This window comes from Electrona antarctica (genome assembly GCF_951216825.1).
Source record: "Electrona antarctica genome assembly, chromosome: 4".
Taxonomy (NCBI): domain Eukaryota; kingdom Metazoa; phylum Chordata; class Actinopteri; order Myctophiformes; family Myctophidae; genus Electrona; species Electrona antarctica.
In genome coordinates, this window is record NC_136809.1 from 27,537,272 (window position 1) to 27,556,141 (window position 18,870).

The 18,870-nt window shown below is 42.1% G+C and overlaps 1 protein-coding gene across 2 annotated transcripts; it reads left to right on the forward strand.

The window, feature by feature from the left end:
* The first annotated feature begins 907 nt into the window (after positions 1–907).
* On the forward strand, positions 908–17,937 carry g3bp2a (G3BP stress granule assembly factor 2a). 2 transcript variants are annotated; one of them, XM_079500212.1, is made up of 13 exons: positions 908–1,154; positions 3,210–3,328; positions 3,820–3,901; positions 5,246–5,419; positions 6,915–7,005; positions 7,177–7,282; positions 8,018–8,198; positions 12,448–12,549; positions 12,923–13,025; positions 13,625–13,684; positions 14,492–14,620; positions 15,130–15,257; positions 15,928–17,937. In XM_079500212.1, the coding sequence occupies exons 2-13, from the start codon at positions 3,234–3,236 to the stop codon at positions 16,210–16,212; spliced, it is 1,536 nt and encodes a 511-aa protein (XP_079356338.1). In that variant the 5' UTR covers positions 908–1,154; positions 3,210–3,233; the 3' UTR covers positions 16,213–17,937. The 2 variants fall into 2 exon arrangements, with proteins under 2 accessions (XP_079356338.1, XP_079356339.1); XM_079500213.1 differs by having other exon boundaries at positions 15,130–15,248.
* Positions 17,938–18,870: the final 933 nt, after the last annotated feature.

Sequence of the window (18,870 nt, forward strand, 5' to 3'; positions counted from 1 at the left end):
ACCGGAAGGTCCAAGTTCGATCTCGGGCTCCCCCAGAGTTAGTGTTGAAGTGTCCTTAAGCAAGACGCTGAACCCCTAAATTGCTCCAAATGAGCAGGTTGGTGCCTTGGATGGTTTCCTCCGCCATCTGTGTATAATATGTGTGTGAATGAGTGATAAAGCACAATGTAAAGTGCCTTGGATAAAGGTGCTATATAAATGCACCATTTAATCAGCCTAGTCCTCTAACCCGTTTTTGGCTGGGGACCCCAGAAATGCTTTGGCCATGTCTCGCAAGTCGCAATAATGTCATCAAGATGTGATTCACAATGTTAATGATTTTTTTCATACCTCCAGTTCTAGGAAACACAGAATGGGGGGACTTCTTTATTATTTCCACACAACAGCTCTAAGGTATATTAATGACGTAGTAAAATGTTAAAAATTAGTGGTATTCCCCTTTAAGGCTTAAAGGACCACTTCACCCCTTTTCATCTTCATTTTTGACTACTCACTTGTCTCTCAAGATTTCAAATGTTGTTGTTTTTTTTGTTTTTTGTTGTTTTAACTAATGCAAGAACCATGGCTTCTATTCCAGAAGAATGTCTTCTGTTGCCATGTTTGTTTATATCAGTAGCTGACACAGGAAATAAAATTGGACCCAGGCTGTTCTTGTTCCCTAGCAACAATTAATTCCACTGACATGGTCCACTACACAGAATTGTGAGATATTAAGATGTATCATGTATGCAAATGCATAGATATAGTATTTGTCAGAACTTAATACATAAATGTATGTGATGTGTATAATAAAAAGGTATAATTATTCCTGCCATGCCCATGACGTCATAAAAATCAGTATTTTAGAAGGCTAGAGGCGGGCGGGAAATCAGACTTAATTCTTCGACGTCATCGTGTATGTTGTCCAGTGTAAACATTCCATTGGCTGAGCCGCGGTGACGGGGGTTCCCTTCCCCAGACTGCAGGGGTAAAACAATAAATTGAAGCCATCACTTTAATTTCTGATACAGCCAGAGATCATAAAGTCTCAAGACAGTGGACGGTGGGAAATATCATATTTCATAACCTGGAATACTTTGTATTTCAGAAACGACCTGTTCAATTCGTTATTTATTTTCTAAAGTATTCCGTCTAATTAGATAGGTCTTCAAAAGGTAAGTTGGCTACCTCAACTAGCTAGTTAGCTTAGAGACGTCAAGCTAATTGACGCTATGCTAGTTTTTTTTCTTTAGCATGCTAGCCAGTGCTTTGTCTGATCTGGACTGAGATTCGTTGTACAGACAGACAGCAGCGGCTTATACTTCTACATCTGTTATGGAGTTAGTTTGACTAATAACCTTGACCAAGTAAACTGGCTGTTACACAGTTTAATGATGGGTGTCAAACAGATCGGCAACGTTTAATGGGTTCCTTTGTTTCACACATGCTAACGTTAGCTGGTTAGCCTCAGTGTTTCAATGATGTTTAGCGTTAGGGGTTTATAGGTGTAATAATCTCATGTCCAGTCTACGGTGTAATTGACCGATAACCGGTCATTCGTTTACGCGTCAGATTATTATAAAATGGTTGCTAGTTGTTGGTAAACACAGCGCCTGGGCCTCCGTGGTGCATAAGATGCACTGCATTGTTTGACTGGGATCACATCATCAGAGTGAAAGCCAAGGATTTGTGACTGCAAACAATATAGCACTCGAATGCGATATTCTCGGCTATGTGAAAGACCGTGGCGACATTTGTCCACGCATGTTTATAAATAAGTAACGTCGGTGTTTGTCTATACTTTAACCTAACGTCAAACTGAGCTGAACGTGTGTGACCGAAAAACAACGACGCCACAAGTTAGCAGCAGCTAACCGTCAGCAGCGCTTCCTCCTCACCGTCACCGGTGTTCAGTTCACTGAATGTCTGTCAGTGCCGCCGCTAGCTAGGCTGATAGCAGCCGGTCGGCTAACCTCTTTTAATCTAGCTGCATTGGCATTAATGTGTGCTTCGTCGCGCGAGCGAAAACAATGGACGCATTTTCAACTGAAATGTGTTTTTTCCAGTTGAAAATAACGTCGAAGCTAACCGCTGATTTTATACTTGGTTGCGCGCGGGTGTCGCGCACCGAAAATATCCGATGTACAAGCCCACAGCTGCAGCGCGTTGTGAGCTTGTAGATCGTCTATATAGCTCACCGTTTATGTTTAACGATCATCACCAACCGATCCCGTCAATTATGTGATAATATCGCGATAATTAATGGGTCAAGTTATTTCATAACCGTGCTTATTTATAACCTTGTCAAATGATGTGCAAACGTCCTGTAACAATCAAAACATCAATGTAGGAGGTGGAAAGCCTGGTGGTTAGGTTATCAATGTAGTAGCCAAACCGTGGGAGGCCCAAAGTTATGTCCATCACGATGCAGTCCCCCTAAATATAAAGGGGCGTCCAACTTTATTTAAAATGTAACGTTGATGTTAATCATGTTATATTAAATTACTGTTATTTTGTTGCACTGCTTGACCGATGCTTTGCTTATTAGTAGATGCTTGTCGTCCTTGTCACAATGGATAAACATGATGGCGCAGTAGTAGTGGGTGCTTTGCTAGCTAGCTAGAGGAAAATCACTTGACTGCTTTACACTGATTGATGAGGGACAAAGGCAAGCAAATCCATAGCCTGATGTATGCAAAATGATTAACCATCTGCTCCGTGTGTGATGATAAAACATTAGATGTACGTTTAAAACTAAAAATGTGACTTGGATGAATTATTTAAAATGAAATCATCTGTGGTTATTTGCCAGCAGCATAACTGGCCACAAATCTTGTACATTGTGTGTAACATGACTGCTTGTCAGAAGTAGTTACCCTAAGTAACCTTACATGGAATGTTTGGAGTGGTTAATACTAATGTATACAAGGGACACAGGAATATAACTGGAACAATAATTGACATTGAATCCCATTTATGTGCTGAGATGGAGGGGGATGAGCTGATAAGCTTTTCCCTTACATTCAACTCTGGCAGGTCCTGTACAGTGTACAACCATTCCATACGTACCATACCAGCCTCTATTGGAAATGGTTAAAACAAAATAACTGCACTACACTATGGAGTTTTTGCCACATTTGTTATGTTGTGATGAGTTGGCATGATGGTGTCTAAGCATTGCTGTATTTGTTTGGCATCGTTACTGAGTGATTGTCATTGTTCTGTTTCAGCACTTAATATTGTTTACCAAAGAAATGGTGATGGAGAAGCCAAGTCCCCTGCTTGTAGGGCGGGAATTTGTGAGGCAGTATTACACACTCTTAAACAAGGCACCAGACTTTCTGCACAGGTAAACCCAACACAGTACTTTCATGAAGTCAAGTGGAATGTCAACTGGTTCTTGTTTGTTCTCATTCTGAATTGTTGTATTTATGACGGAGACGTTTTGCAATCTCTTGAGTCTGAGATATGTTACTAATAAGCTAAAATGATGCAGTTTAATTTGCAACATAGTGACACATCCTCAGTTGTCTTGCACTACTTGATTTACCTTGAGAGTTAACAAATGTTAATAGTTTAAGTTTGTTTGCCTAGTGAGATCATCATTGTGTTAGACAACAGCTCATCAAAATGATAAAAAATACAAAAATAGCATGACCTCACGTCACACTGGGTGATACTGCGGAGAACATATAGGTTTCAAATTACAGAGTTACTATGTTGGTAGTGCAATGACATGTCTTTATAGTGTAACGGGCGGCCAAATAATTAACCAACTTACAGTTGTGCTAAATCTGTGGCATTGGTACATTATGCATAAATGTTCTGGCCTTGTTCTAGGTTCTATGGACGGAGCTCTTCCTATGTTCATGGGGGACTTGACCCTAATGGGAAGCTAGCAGAAGCAGTATATGGGCAAGCGGTAAGTGTGTGTGTATGAAAGATTATGACCACATCTCTTGAAAAGGCAGGTCTCTGCATGTATGTGGCAAGCACAATTTTACAGATTTGTTGATTTAGTAAAAAAATAAATAATCCTATGACTTAGTTTACTGAGGATTAATTTAGTCAAGAATGGCCATACTATCCCAGCAAGCCAAATGAAGTTATGATGACATCCTCCGACCTCCGGTGACATTCAGGACTAGGCCAGATCACAGCCCATATGGGGATGATCTTTACGTCATTTCCTGGACGTCTTCACCAGTTGAAATAATATAGCTTATTCTGGGCAAGATCTGACTAGTTATGATATGATTTAAATTGATCTGGCCTCGATCGGACTCTCTCTGATTCATCCAGGGACGTCCGTCTTAGTGGGCACAATTTATGTTGGTTGAAATCAGGTGATATTCTGGGCCTGATCTGACAGTCTTGGTTTGACTTGATCTGGCCACAAAAGAGACGTCACTAATTCGTACAGGTCCTGACCGTGCTTGCTGGGATGCAAGATTTCGCCAAAAACACTTCTTGCCATAATTGAATGCCTGGTAAAGTGAAAGTGAAACTCCTGTAGAGTGTGAAAGTTGGACCGTAGCTGATATTGGTTACACACCAACATTATTATTGTTTGTATTTATAGATGAGTTATTAACCCTATTGAAGATTTACAGAGAGAACAAGCACATTTTTTCTAGATGATCTCATTGTTCTGCTTGCTCTCAGTTGCAGTTTCATTGCTGTTTGACTTCTTTACAGCTACACAAGCGTTTAACAAGCCTTGTTTTAATATTTCCAGCATTTGGAGCACATGTTAGTAACTTGTTAGTGGCTCATAAAATGATCGCTAGTAAGCTTATTGTGTAAAGATGCACTTTTAAATAATGCACTTAGCAGGATTGTCATAATAAGCATATTGATGCGGCACATGTAGTCCAACTAGCTGATAGCAGCTCAACATGTGTTTTTCAGTGCCACTGCTTTGCACAAACATTTTGTATAAGCGTATTGGGAGTCACGATGGACACAAAGCATGAAATTTAAGGGACATCAAATAGGCCTGCCTGAACCTTGTGGGGACAGCAGCATACCAGAGTAATATCAGTGTACCAAGTCCAGCCTACTAGCTTTACTCCCTGTCATAAATATTCTCTCACACGAGCCGTATCACCTGTCTTCCATGTTGGTAGAACTTGGCACCATGGACTTGGATCCTCTCTTTTTTTCGTATTGGCAAACTCTTTTAATTTCTAAATTAAGAGATTGATTATTCAGATGTCTCTTGTGCACACACTCACACACTCTTCTGTCTCAACATATATCTCAGGAAATCCACAAGAAGGTCATGTCCTTGCAGTTCAGCGAATGCCATACTAAGATCAGGCATGTGGACGCCCATGCCACGCTGAGCGATGGAGTGGTGGTTCAAGTCCTCGGAGAGCTATCCAATAACGGCCAGCCCATGAGGAAATTCATGCAGACCTTTGTCCTCGCTCCAGAGGTGAGGGCATCTTTCAAGCCACCCACACCATCGAGTTGACTTTAAATAAATCAGAAATGCTTGAAGGCAAAATATGCAAGAAAAGGATGATGTTTTGTTTGTTCATATTAAAGGAGGGGCTACACACATTTATGCCCAGTACATCTAAACTGCACAAAAAGTTCTGAAACCTAACTTTGGTCCATTATTTCTCAACTTGAATAATACCAATTGGTATTGTATTTTATAGCATAGACTTTGCATTGCGCCTCAATTACCCAGATTTTTGTTTTTTCCGGCCACGTGATCCAAACGTGTGACGTATCCCAAAGCCTTATAGCTGAGAGAGTTGCGCCATTGAGGGGTCAGAAAACAGCACTCGAGCACTGTTCATACAGCCCTGGAGTGTGACCAGCTGGAGTTTGAAATGCGTTTTCAACAAGGGCGGTGCAAATATCAGCAATTTTAGGCATGTGTGCAGCATGACAACAAGTATTGCACAGTGACAACTAAAGTCTCACATTTTTATGTTGTACTATTACTAAAATACGATCTAAAATAAAGGAATTTAAGATCATTAACTCACTCCATGCCACATGACGCCAGGGGTTCCCAACCTTTCTATTACCATGGACCGGCTGACTGTAGTCTGTTCATAAGATGTTCACGGACCAGCCTGGCTGGGGGGTAGGGGGGGCGTGCGTGTGTGGCAGTCTTATATCATCGTACCAAAACCCGAAAGACAGTTGACTGACCTCAAGTATCCTGCCATATTATATCACAACATAGTGTTCTATCATTGTCATTTACCATATCATTGATACTGGTGAGTGGTGATGCACGGTTAGATTCACGCTCTGGAAAACTTGGGATTCCCTTCCTGCGGACCAGCACAGGTACATGTACCAGTGGTTAATGGGAACCTCTGCACTAAGCAACTCAAAGCAATAGTGAATACCAACCACTTGCAGTTTTGGCAAATTCTTTGGAGGCGCTGCCCACACGTTTAGCTGTGTTGCTCATTCCACAAACACCCGATCCTTATACCTCATTGTAAAGGTGACTAATCAACGATTTAAAATGCTATAACATACAATACCAATTGGTATTATTAAAGCGAAGAAATAATGGACCAAAGTTAAGTTTCCGAACCTTTTGTGCTGAGTTTATAACATTCTACTTTAGCTACTGAGTAGCAACTGTGCATTGAGTGCCTTTCTAGGGCTGTATTCTATGAATGGAGAGCAAGTCCACATTTTTGTCATGGGTTTCATACCATACCTTCAAATATCTGGATGGTGATTCATTTGTGAATTGCATGTTATATCGCTGTCGTATTTCAAAAGTTAAATTGAAATGATTTAGCTTAATGCTATCCTATAAAACTTATGAACAAACATGCCAAAAGCTATCGGCAACATTTCCCAATACGTGGAATAAGTAGCAGAATCTTTTGTGAGAAATGCAACTTATTTTGTTTTGGTGATTCTTTTTTTTCCTCCCATGTTTTCCTCAGGGTTCTGTGGCAAACAAGTTCTATGTCCACAATGATATCTTCCGCTACGAGGATGAGGTTTTTGGTGATTCTGAAGCTGAGCTTGATGAGGGTAATGGAGCAAAACTTTTACATACATTTTACAGTGTTAAACGTCAATGCAACTTGGTATAAATTGTCAAAGAGATGAAGAAGTAATAGATAATAACCACAAAAAAAAACTCCAGCTGAAACAAAAACCACAGTGTGTGAATCCCTTTATCCCTGTTGTTTCCCTTCTTAGAATCTGAGGAGGAGGTTGAGGAGGAGCCAGAGGAGAGGCAGCCATCACCTGAACCCCTTCAGGAAAGCCCCAACAGTACCACCTACTACGAACCACACCCTGTCACGTATGTTCACAGATCTATAACAAATTTATCCTTTCATTGTATCTATGCTTGGAAGCACCCCATCATCTAATCTAAGCACACTCAATTCTGTAAATGACATGAAACAATGATTTCATAATATATCATACCTAAAAAGACGGGTACATGTGTTTGGTCCGACGGAGCATTGGTCTGAACGACAACCTACCTCAAACCCTCACCCTAACCCTAACCTCCCCCGGGGCAGCACACCTAAACCTAACCCCAACCCTCTCCCTCCCGACCCCCAACGCACCTCGACCAATGCTCCTTCGAACCAATGCTCCGTCGGGCCATAGTATTCCTCCCCACAACTGTTTTTGCGGAATGTCCACCGATTCTGACATGCCCAGATCAGGGCATGTTATGGTTGGTAGTACGAGAGTCAACCTTTTAAAATTCATACTCCAGTCAATCTATACGTGTTGGGAATTGATAAGAAATGCCATATTTTTGCACACAGGATACACAATAGCCTAGTGCTCTGCAGTCTACAGTTTTTTGAGATTTCGTTGTTATTTGTGTGGTACAGTAGGTCTGGAGACGCTCAATCCATAGCCTGTCCAAGTGTCCTTCAGCTTGACATTGCACTCCTACCTACTTACTTGACTGTATGTACTGTATGTCACTCTAGATAAGATAAGAACATCAGTTTATGTGAATTCCATTTTAATGTGATGTGTTGGAGAAAAACCCTATTGATTGGTACCTTTGCAGCAATGGAGTTGAGGAGCCCATGGAAGAGCCGACTCCAGAACCCGAGCCAGAGCCTGAACCAGAACCCAAGGTAGAAGAAATAAAGTCGGAGGTAGATGACAAAGTTCTGGAGGAGATGGAAGAGAAAGCCCCATCCCCTGTTCCCGTTGAGTCTCCTCCCAACACCCAGGAGCCCCCCAAGGTGAGAACAATGTATTTTTCTTTTAATTGATTGAATACTTTATTAACCGTTTGTATTTGTACAGCTGTACAGTTTATAATGATAAAAGGATAACACAAAAAGCCTTAGGGGCTTGTTTCCATTGTGGTCCTCTGTGTATTCTCTTGTCTCGATTGGTTAAAGGTGGTGCAAGTGATATATTTTCGTAATATATATATTATATAAATTTTTTCAAAGTCAAATATTTTTATATAAAAGCAAAAAAAAACCTTTTTAAACGCAACATTAGAATGTTCAGTTACACGTCACCAACCCTAGGCCAAAGGTTGGTACTGGCAGTGACGGGTACTACTGTGCACAAGTCGCCCTTTTACCTCGGGACTCCCCTTGGCCTCCCATGCGGATGGCAACACCCAAGACGGGAGAAGGGAGTTCGCATCTCGGATGTCTCATTGCTGTCTCGATGAGGGAATATGGCTAAGTGCTTGTCTCCACCAAAGCTCCTGGTGAAAACGGCAGCAAGCAGTATTGGGGAAAGAAGAATTCAGATTCAGTGATTTCTGTCTAAATTTCCAGGCTGCTAATTCACTATGGTGATGTTGCCTGTCCAACGCTTTTTTTTTCTCTCTCTCCATTTCCAACTGACAAGCACTAATTCACCTAGCCGATATTGGCTACACAAATCCCCTTCATTCAAGACTGTGGTGTACTCGTTTGTCTTGTCACTATTATTCTCTTCTTTTTTGAGTGGGTGGCTGGCTGGCTGGCTGGCTGGCTGGGTGGGTGCGTCTGAGCACGAAAGCAGCATGGTTGTTTTTCACCACCTGTGCACAATCTAACACACACGCACGTATTAACTGTATATATGATGCTTTCGGATGTGCCAGTATAGTACAGTGACAGTACAGTACAGGGTACAGTAGAGGGACCCCCACACGGTAACTCTGTCATTTCTCAACCGTTTCGGACGCGGGGCGGCACACCGGAACCGGCCCGGCCCCCTGGGCGTGTTCCTGGGGGTCTGGAACCCCCCCCCCCCCCCCCCCCCCCCCACACCCCTGGGAACCCCCACATGGTAACTGTCATTTCTCTACCGTTTCGGACACTGGCGGCTCGCCGGAACCGGGCCGGCACCCTAGGTGCCTTCCTGAGGGTCTGGAACCCCCCCCCCCTGTTCAATGTGATGTCTGTTTGTATTCTCTTTCTATGTTGTGTTTAAAAAATAAAATCACACCTGTGTGAACTGCGTGGTGCAACTCTGTGTGGGGTCCCCGGAACTTCCAGACCCACAGGAACGCGCCCAGGGTGCCGGCCCGGTTCCGGCGAGCCGCCCTGTGTCTGAAAACGGTTGAGAAATACCAGTTACCGTGTGGGGGTCCCTGTACTGTAACAACCGAAATCATAATCATGTGTGTGTGTGTGTGTGTGTGTGTGTGTGTGTGTGTGTGTGTGTGACTCACACAAAGCTCCGTATAGGAGTGGTTGCACCACTCAAAAAGGGTGGTTCTTTGCGATTTGAACGGATGTGAAATCTCAGAGCCTCAATAAAAATACATTGAGAAAAAAAAACACCTTGATTGTCATATAAATTACTTTATTTGTTTTTGTCCCAGACCGCATTCTTCGGACTCCTATGACATATTTTAGTTTTTGGTTATTTTTCTATGGGTGTGTTTCTGTGTGCTGTTTATGCAAATAGTTCTCAAATTTTAATTTTAACCCATTTAGACCTGGAACCCCTTTGAGCAATGAATTCTAAATCCTGGTTACCGCACACACACACAGTTAAAATATTAATGCTTCTAAAGACATTAGCTTTAGCTGATTTTTGCTAGCTGTTTTGGGTACGGGGGCGTAGTGGTCTTGTTCTCCAAGCGAAGTAGACAGAGAGTCTATGGTGGCAATAGCCAATAACAGTGCCCAGATGATTGGTTCATGTGCGGCTGTCTGTATGCAAATAGGTCTGTGTGAGGAGGACACATGATTGGTTTGTGTGCCATCTGTATGCAAATGGTCTATGTGAAGACTAACGACACAGACATTATTGGTGGGGCAACGTCACACATTGACATAATTTCAGAGGCCCCCCTTGGCTGAGTCGCCTCTCTAGTGTATAACCTAACCATATTCATCAATGTCCAACCATTCTTATGCTGTGATTGGCAGGATGTCATGTGACTGATGTGTAAATCACACGCGAGCCCTGTCGTGTGATGGTTCATGTAGTCATGCTGGTTTTGTTACATTGATAAATGAGAACCAGGGCCACACAATCCGTTGGAAGTACTCCAGACACTTCATTCAGGAGTGGTGGGCAATGGTTTCGCAGGGCAATGGTGCTGCGGCTCCGCTTGCTGCTTGCATGGCCCTCCCAAAGGCCTCACCGAGGGTTGTTGGGCTTCCTCCTCACGGAGGACACAGGCTGGGGCGCTAACCCATACTGCTCACCCGGGTGCCGTCTACATTCCGGCTGTCACCCGTCTCTCCGGTGGTCACCAGACTATACCTGGTTGTCACATGGTTGGCATATCTACTGATTCTCAAACATTTTCATGTCAAGGACCCCCAAATTGATGTACAACTTAAGGTTTTTGTGTCAGGGACCCCCTCAAGTTTTGTCTTATGAAAGGCAAATCACATTGTGAGCTTGTAGATCGGCTATTTTCAAATAGCCAAGATACATGGGGTGAAAGTGGTTAAACTGATTTTGATTACTAATTTGGCTGCAGACTCCCTGGAGGAGCCCTGGGGGTCCTCATACCCCACCTTGAGAACTTCTGACACACTTCATACTGTTGTCACTTCCATCTCTCCACTCTGTGTAGGATACTGTATTCTCATTGTCCTCATTATTGGAAAGGATAATAAGCAGGGAAAAGGAGTAACCAGAGGTGGCAGCTAGGCATAGATCAATAATAATGTGATAACCTGCACTGCAGTTCAGGAATCCTGTCCTGATCTAGAAAACTGATCTGAAAACAAACAGAAGTTAGTTTGAATATAAGTAGGTTTCAGGTAGCTAAGAACCATGTGAGGGTGAGGACGCTGGTGTCCCTGCAGGCAAGAGAATCAACAGTTGAAAGTTTGACAGCAGAGGAAAGGAACAGCAGCATTGCAAAGTCGGTCAGATATGAATGAACTGAGACTTTGAAATCTATGGTAGATCTTGACAAACCACACATACCGGTAATCTGAATTGGATCACATTTAGTCACATTAATCATGTGTGATGCCACCCTAACACTTATCTGTCTTTCACGTCAGTGAGTGGTGGTGGTAGTAGTAGTTTATTTTGGTCATAAAATGAATATTTAAACATCCGATTTATATTTTATTTTAGGAAGTGATATACAATATAGACCAGGTATAGTCTGGTGACCACCGGAGAGACGGGTGACAGCCGGAATGTAGACGGCACCCGGGTGAGCAGTATGGGTTAGCGCCCCAGCCTGTGTCCTCCGTGAGGAGGAAGCCCAACAACCCTCGGTGAGGCCTTTGGGAGGGCCATGCAAGCAGCAAGCGGAACCGCAGCACCATGTCCCTGCGGAACCATTGCCCACCACTCCTGAATGAACTGTCTGGTGCTGGGACTCTGGTGCAACGCACAGGTCCTGAGCCTGGTGAGAGCAGGAGTGGACCTGGTGAGACGTAGGAGGGGCCCGGACAGGAGACAACCCACAGAGCCTAGTCCCTCCATGCACCAGAAGTGTACCTCCCAGCCCTGGCAGAGTAGTTCTGGAGTAGTTTCAACGGATTGTGTGCCCCTAGTTTTTCCCTAGTGGGACTGATTGAGGGTAGCTACTGGGACGTAAGTCTGGACTTGATCACTCCCGGCTAGGTCGCCTGAGTGAGGGGTATGATGTTGAGAGACCCGAAACCCTGTTGACCTCAGGATACATCACTGAGGATACGTCCCAGGTGCATCCATGCAATGTTTTTTTTGTTATAAATGCATTATTACATTGAATCAGGCTTTATTATAGTACTTCAATAAAACATATTTTTTGTAGTTTGCTTTAATTTGTGTTGGCTCAGCTCACATGGTGGCTACTGCCATCACCACAGCTAGTTTACATTCCTGTAGGAAACACTGTACAGTACATAGACTTATATCTGATATTGGTTAATATCAAACTATTAGATTTGTGTTCAAATTAGAAAACAAGGGATTTTTCTCTCAATTCAGGTGTGTAGTGAGTCTTAAACTTAACGTGTGCACCTTTTTCTTTTCTGATAATTCTAATGATCGTTTTCTTCTATCACCTGTCAGACCTTCTCCTGGGCATCGGTTACCAGTAAGAATCTTCCTCCCAGTGGAACAGTACCTTCCTCTGGAATCTCCCCCCATGTTGTCAAAGCTCCAAGCTCACAGGTAATTTGTCACGAATAAATCAATAATGCAATAATAAGTATTATTGGCTGCTGCTAATTGGGTCGTTATGACTAAAACATGTTGTTCCTGTTGAAAAATAGAAAACTACTAAACTAAGCTCCTTGCTGTGTATTTCTGATAGTGATAGTCGGTAGGACAACACAAATGCTAAAATAAATTTCTTAGTGTACCAAAATGTATGAAGAGACCACAGGCAGCAGCAAAAAAAATGGGCAACTCCCTGTCATTGCCCAAATTACTAATGCATTTCTTATCTTTTTCATTTGTCTTTTTTTTTTATCACAGTGCTTCTTTGTTTTGCCATTGTGCAAATAAACAAATCTCTTCCTCCTTCACTGTGACCCCATAACAGCCCAGAGTGGAGGCTAAGCCTGAGGCCCAGACAGCACCCCTCCGACCACGGGACCAGCGCACCCGTGACAGACCTGCCTTTGCACCACGGGGACCCAGGCCAGGTAGAAACCAATCCTCAGTGTCCTGTCCTGTTCTGCGCCAATCTGATCTACTAATCTATGAAATACCGTATTGTGCCGAATATAAGATGACTTTCTCAAGAACTTGAGAAAGCCCGGAGGGGCGAAACGTTGTTTCATTAAGTTGAAATAAAGAGGACTGGGAGCAGAATTATATTGTGTGCGGACATTTCATTTTTTTCTTAATAATCTTTTGGGCCCAGCACCGTATTTAAAAATGTGGGATGTGCATATATTTTTCCTTCTTTACATATAGTAAAATACCAGACATACTTAATAATACATAGTAATACAATGGCAGACCATTTGTATCAGAACTGGTGTAGGGTAGATGGGATTGATACAGCTTTTCGCTTAATAATCCAGGATCTTTTGTCACGTATGTGATTTGCCTTGCATTTACAGATTTAAATGATCTATGTTTGTTAACGGTAGATTTATTTCACATTAATTGCTCTAATTTTAGAATGTTTATATTTTGATCAAAGTTATTAAACTAATCATATTAATTTTGTTTTTGTCTGTTGAAACCTTCCAAGTTGTTCCCTATTGACACTGACTGTGTTTCTTGTCACTGTCAGATGGTGTTCCATCCTCAGAGTCACAAACAGGAAAACCCCACTTCAGCTTTGTTAACAAAGGTAATGTCATTCACTTAAATTCCAGGAGCTGAGCTGTAGCAGGACAGTTGATTGTATAGTGCAATTTAGTTCACAATCAGTAATTGTATTGGTGCTAAGGTATTAGTAGTAGTCATTGTTTATTGCCATGAAAAGTACAGAAGTAACATTTTATACCCAATGGGCCTCATTCTCACACAATCTAAAAGTTGTCAAGGCGTTGCAATGCAAAGCAAATCAGTTAATTGTGACAAGTGAACTTGCACGTTGGATGTTCCTAGAATGGGTCTTGGAACAATGCTAATCATCTACACATGAACGCGTGTTTGATTTATGCGCATGTGGAATTCATTATCTGACAGTGATAATACCTCTGTTCAGGACAAATTAAGGCTTTACACAGCCTATCACGAATCACACTTCGGTCTGTAATGAGAAAAACATTCACTAAAGCAGGAAAAAAAAAGAAAACAGAATAAAACCGAAGAGGAGTATGCTTGTTTTTGATTGGTAAGTAGTCAGAAATGTAATCCAACCCTTGATGCTGAATGCCAAACAGGGATGCATTGGGTCCCATTTCTAACATAGCAGACAAAAAACGCAATAATACATGGCATCAACAAATGCAAACGCATACAAACACTATTTACAAAAGAGATTGGGAAATTACATTTACCTTGCCTTTTGGTCTCCCGGTGGATTTTGTGACGATGGTATTGATGCTAATTTATAAGGTTTATAATTTTACCCATAACCCTGTTATGCAATCTGAATGGGTGATTGTAATCCGGATCTGTGATGAGTTGTCGTGGTTGTGTGTCCATGCAGGCAGAGGAGATGCAGAACCCAGTGAGATGGACAGCAGACGGATCATCCGGTACCCTGACAGCCACCAGCTTTTTGTTGGCAACCTCCCACACGACATAGACGAGAGCGAGCTCAAAGACTTTTTCATGAGTACGTCCACCTTATCAGGCCTAAGGAAGAAATCAGTGGTTACCTCTGGCTTTTTCCTGTCACTATTCTTTCAAAAGAATCCAAAAACATACATTTACGTTTGTACATTACATTTTAGTAAGTGTCCCCTATTTCCCACCCCACGCTAAGGGTGCAGCAGTTTAATAGATACATTTTCATGTCCGTCCTTCATGTGGAAGGAGGGACACCTGCACATTGCCCCTTGCTGGTTCAAGAGCATGTATTAGTAAAGCATAGATCATATAATTATGCTTTACTAATAAATTCTCTTGAACCAGCAAGTGGCAGTTTGCAGGTGTCCCTCCTTCCACGTCTACTGCCTTGTTGCCGCCAATGCACCTGCGCTAAATCGTAACCGGTCCACATAGACCCATTACTTAATTTCTTCATGGTAGATTGCTGAGTGTAAACCCTCAGACATGTTTACATTACACACATTTGGCTGTAATTTGGAGGATGTTATTGTTCATGTCTAATTTGTCTTCCAGCCTATGGAAATGTTGTGGAGCTGAGGATCAACACCAAGGGTGTGGGAGGAAAGCTACCCAACTTTGGCTTTGTGGTCTTTGATGACTCTGACCCTGTCCAGAGAATCCTGGGCGCCAAGGTAGAGGGGGCAAGTACACTGACGTTTCATTATCCACTCAATATGATCACTTGGTGACGGTTTGGTGGCACACATAGCAACAAAAAATTCATTTTACTTCCTCATTGAGATAAGCTGTTCAGAGACCGATCTGTGTAAAGCCAGCATCCCTAACTATGTTTCTGAGGTGACATGATCATACTCATTGTGTCATATGAGACCTATGTACCTCAAAAGATGAGACTTGCGTACCTGTGGTGGGACATAAGTCACAGTGATCATTAACTTTTCATTAACTTAATTAACATCGACCTTCAACCTTATTCAGACTAACATAATTAAAATAAATTGTAAGCTGTGGTGTTTTTCCTTAACCTGTTAAAAAAACAGGAAAGCATCTGTGTCTTTCTAGATTTTTGCGTTTAAAAAAACTCCTCCCTCCAGTCATGTCACTACTGTAGTAAATAAATTAGTAAAGGAATTTGATTACTCTCCTAGAATCGAGACATGTCTCTGACAATAAAAAATACAAGAATAATCTGTAGTGCAAATCAAACTCTAACAACAAAATATCCTGTGTGCAAACCGGTGATTGAGTTGGATGGTGAAACCGATTGGGGTTGTGGGTACTCTTGTATTTCTCACCTGCTTTCTTTACCCTGTTGGTAACCTTATCCCATATACCCCACTCCTCCTGCAGCCCATCATGTTCCGTGGCGAGGTGCGTCTAAATGTGGAAGAGAAGAAGACGAGGGCAGTGCGTGAGCGAGAGACTCGTGGCGGGGATGACCGTCGAGATATGAGGCGCAGCGACCGAGGTCCCGGTGGCCCGCGTGGCATTGTAGGAAGTGGAATGATGCGCGACCGCGACGGCAGGGGCCCACCCATGCGGGGAGGCATGGCTCCCAAGCCTTCCGGTATGGGTTCTGGGAGGGGGGCCGGTGGTCAGGGAGGAGAGGGCCGCTTTGCTACCCAGCGCCGCTGAGGAAAGAGCCAGCAGCATTTTTGGAAGAAGTACCACCATGCTCTTCTCCATCATCTTCGACCGCTCTCGTTAACGAAACAAAGTCTACATGTATAAACGTATATATTTGTTTTGTTTATTTGTTTGTTTTGTGGTTTTTATTTTTCTCTTTTGGCTTTGGAATGTGACACAGCCTGTCAACCATTTCTTTGATGTGAAACGGACAAAAAACAAAATAAGCAAACAACAAAAATTACATGTTTTGCTTACTAGCTGTGAGCTGAGCATCCTTTTTCCAGTATCTCAAGAAGTCACAAACATTTAATTTGTAAACTTGTGGAAAAGGAAGGAGAAAAAAGGCAAACCAACCATGAGTATTCTGCCACACTAGGAGGGGACTGATAAGACTTGTACCTACAACAACACAGCCCAGCATTTGGAAGAGATTATATTGCCTTGACTTAACAGGGGTGCGCTACTTCACGAAGTCCCTCTATTGCACATTTTCTATGGTAGTTCTCTGCCCGTTACTGTTGGGGAAAAAAGAGGTCGCGGTGCAACTTTCGTGCAGTTTTGAGACAGGGGAAAAGCTTGCCTTTTTTATTTTATTTTTTGTGTTTCCTTTTTGAAAGAACACTGCTTCAAAGAAAATTGCATAATGCACTCATCAATATGCACTAATGGGTACTTTCTGTCGTATTACATTGACATCCATGCTCGGAACGCAGCTGGAGAGACGACCCTTACTGTTTTGCTTTTTGTTTTGTTGTCTCAAAGCGATACGACGTAAAATGGGGCAGGCCTCCCATGCTGGCTCGCGCAGAGCCTGTCTGCTGTGACCAATGTACTGTTTCCACAACTTTTTGACCCAAAACTATGCTTTCAATTTTTTGCTGGATAAACAACAAGACAAGCAAATCTCAACAGATTATATATTTTTTTCTTTCCTCCTTTTATCAAATAAAATAAAAAATCTCAGAATCCTGGACTCTTCACCAAACGAATTGTGGGGAAATAAAAAAGGATCATCCAGAAACCAAGCTGACCAATAGGAGAGTGGTGGCAGTGATGGTGGCTCACTCCGTTTTTCTTCTGTCGATTCAAAGTTGGTGTTTTTTTTTCTTCATGCTTTTCCTACCAGCTAGACCGTAAAACGGGGGCCGGCAACATACCCCCCCTCCCACCCCTCCCCTTCCCTGTCTTAAAAAGCGAAGTAACATAATAAATGTACAGCAAAAATCATAGTTTACTGTATGTTCTGTTTTCTGTGTACAATTTATATATTTTTCCGCCTCCAACTTGATTTAAAAAAGAAAAAAAAAAGCATGATGGTGCCTTCTATTTCATCTTTCTCCAGTCTTAGCTGTAAACGGTTGAGGTTTGGGGCTTTGCTTTTTGCCTCTTAAATGGGCTGCTCATTTTGAAATTTGTCTATACTAGGAGCAGAGAAACTTGCAGTATTCACAAGATTAAAGTGTTTTGCTTTTTGTTTGTTTCTGATGCACATTTCGTCCCTTTCGTTACTGTTCTACCTACTACCTAAGATAATCTGCTGTGAGTTTTGTACATTTGTTTATATTGTAGTGTCTGCTCTGTCTGGGTTTTTGTAGACAATGGGTGCCTCATAGTTCTTGGTGTGTTTTGAGGAACTGCTCTGGGGGAAGGGTTAATTTAAAAACCATGACTGTCTGAAAATAAAGAAGTCTTTGGGGTTGTCAAAATAATGGCTTCCCAGGCAAATGTGGGGTTCAGTTTAAGACTTGGTTCTTGATGAAAAGTAAATTGTGGACAATGTAACGGCACACACCTATTGCATTTTGTAATTCAGACATGGATCTAGACACCTGTATAAGCCATTACTTTCAGTCTTTAGTCAAGTTAGCACATGGGTTAATCGCTGGACTCAAATGTCGGACTGTTCATGTTTTCTCTGCAGAAGTTTTGTATTGATGTCTGTGGGTTGGCTTTATCTTCAGCCTGACATGACTTAACTTTTCTATCCATTTGTATTTTCACATGCTGATTATTCATCGTCCTAGATATCAATTTGCTTTTTCTCCTCAAGGCAAGTCTTACTATGAACGCTATAACTAGTTGGATAATCCTCTTCTAATAACCTAAAATTTGTTTCGTTTTTTCTTAACCACATTTTAGGGAGTGAAGGTTGTTTTATTTGGTTCTCTTGCACTGAAAGAGGAAGGCATATCTAATGTAGCAGTTTATTGACAAAAACTAATTAGGTCTTCCTTGTATGGGGGTATTAAACCATTTCCAACATTTCTGGGACAATCTGCAGAGGTTTCAGACACCCAACCTGTCCAACTGTATCTTCAGACAAATGGATAAAGGTAGCTTTTATCTTGACCGTTCCCCGTTAATAAATACTGTATTGTAAATCAATTTACAAACATGGTGCAATTCAAGCAATTCATCATAAGGTAAAGATTTGGCTGCTCTGTCTTACTCAGTTGAGGTAAAACAAATGTTTTCATGTGTAAAATCCTATCAGAATGGAGAAGCTAGTGTTTGGTGCCCCCTGCCTTTGGCATAGTGTTATGACTGCAATACCACTTTTTCCCTTAAAACGGTGTCTCACCAGTGCCTATAATATCCACACCCCTCCCTCAATAAAATACATTTGTAAAATAATTTGTCAGATGACTGCACCACCATCACCTT

Bases quoted from the DNA above. Each gene is read 5' to 3' on its own strand.
- g3bp2a (XM_079500212.1), top strand. From the start codon at position 3,234: ATGGTGATGGAGAAGCCAAGTCCCCTGCTTGTAGGGCGGGAATTTGTG. The intron at 3,902-5,245 runs GTAAGTGTGTGT...CATATATCTCAG, and splicing joins AAGCAGTATATGGGCAAGCG to GAAATCCACAAGAAGGTCAT. The intron at 15,258-15,927 runs GCAAGTACACTG...CTCCTCCTGCAG, and splicing joins TGGGCGCCAAGGTAGAGGGG to CCCATCATGTTCCGTGGCGA.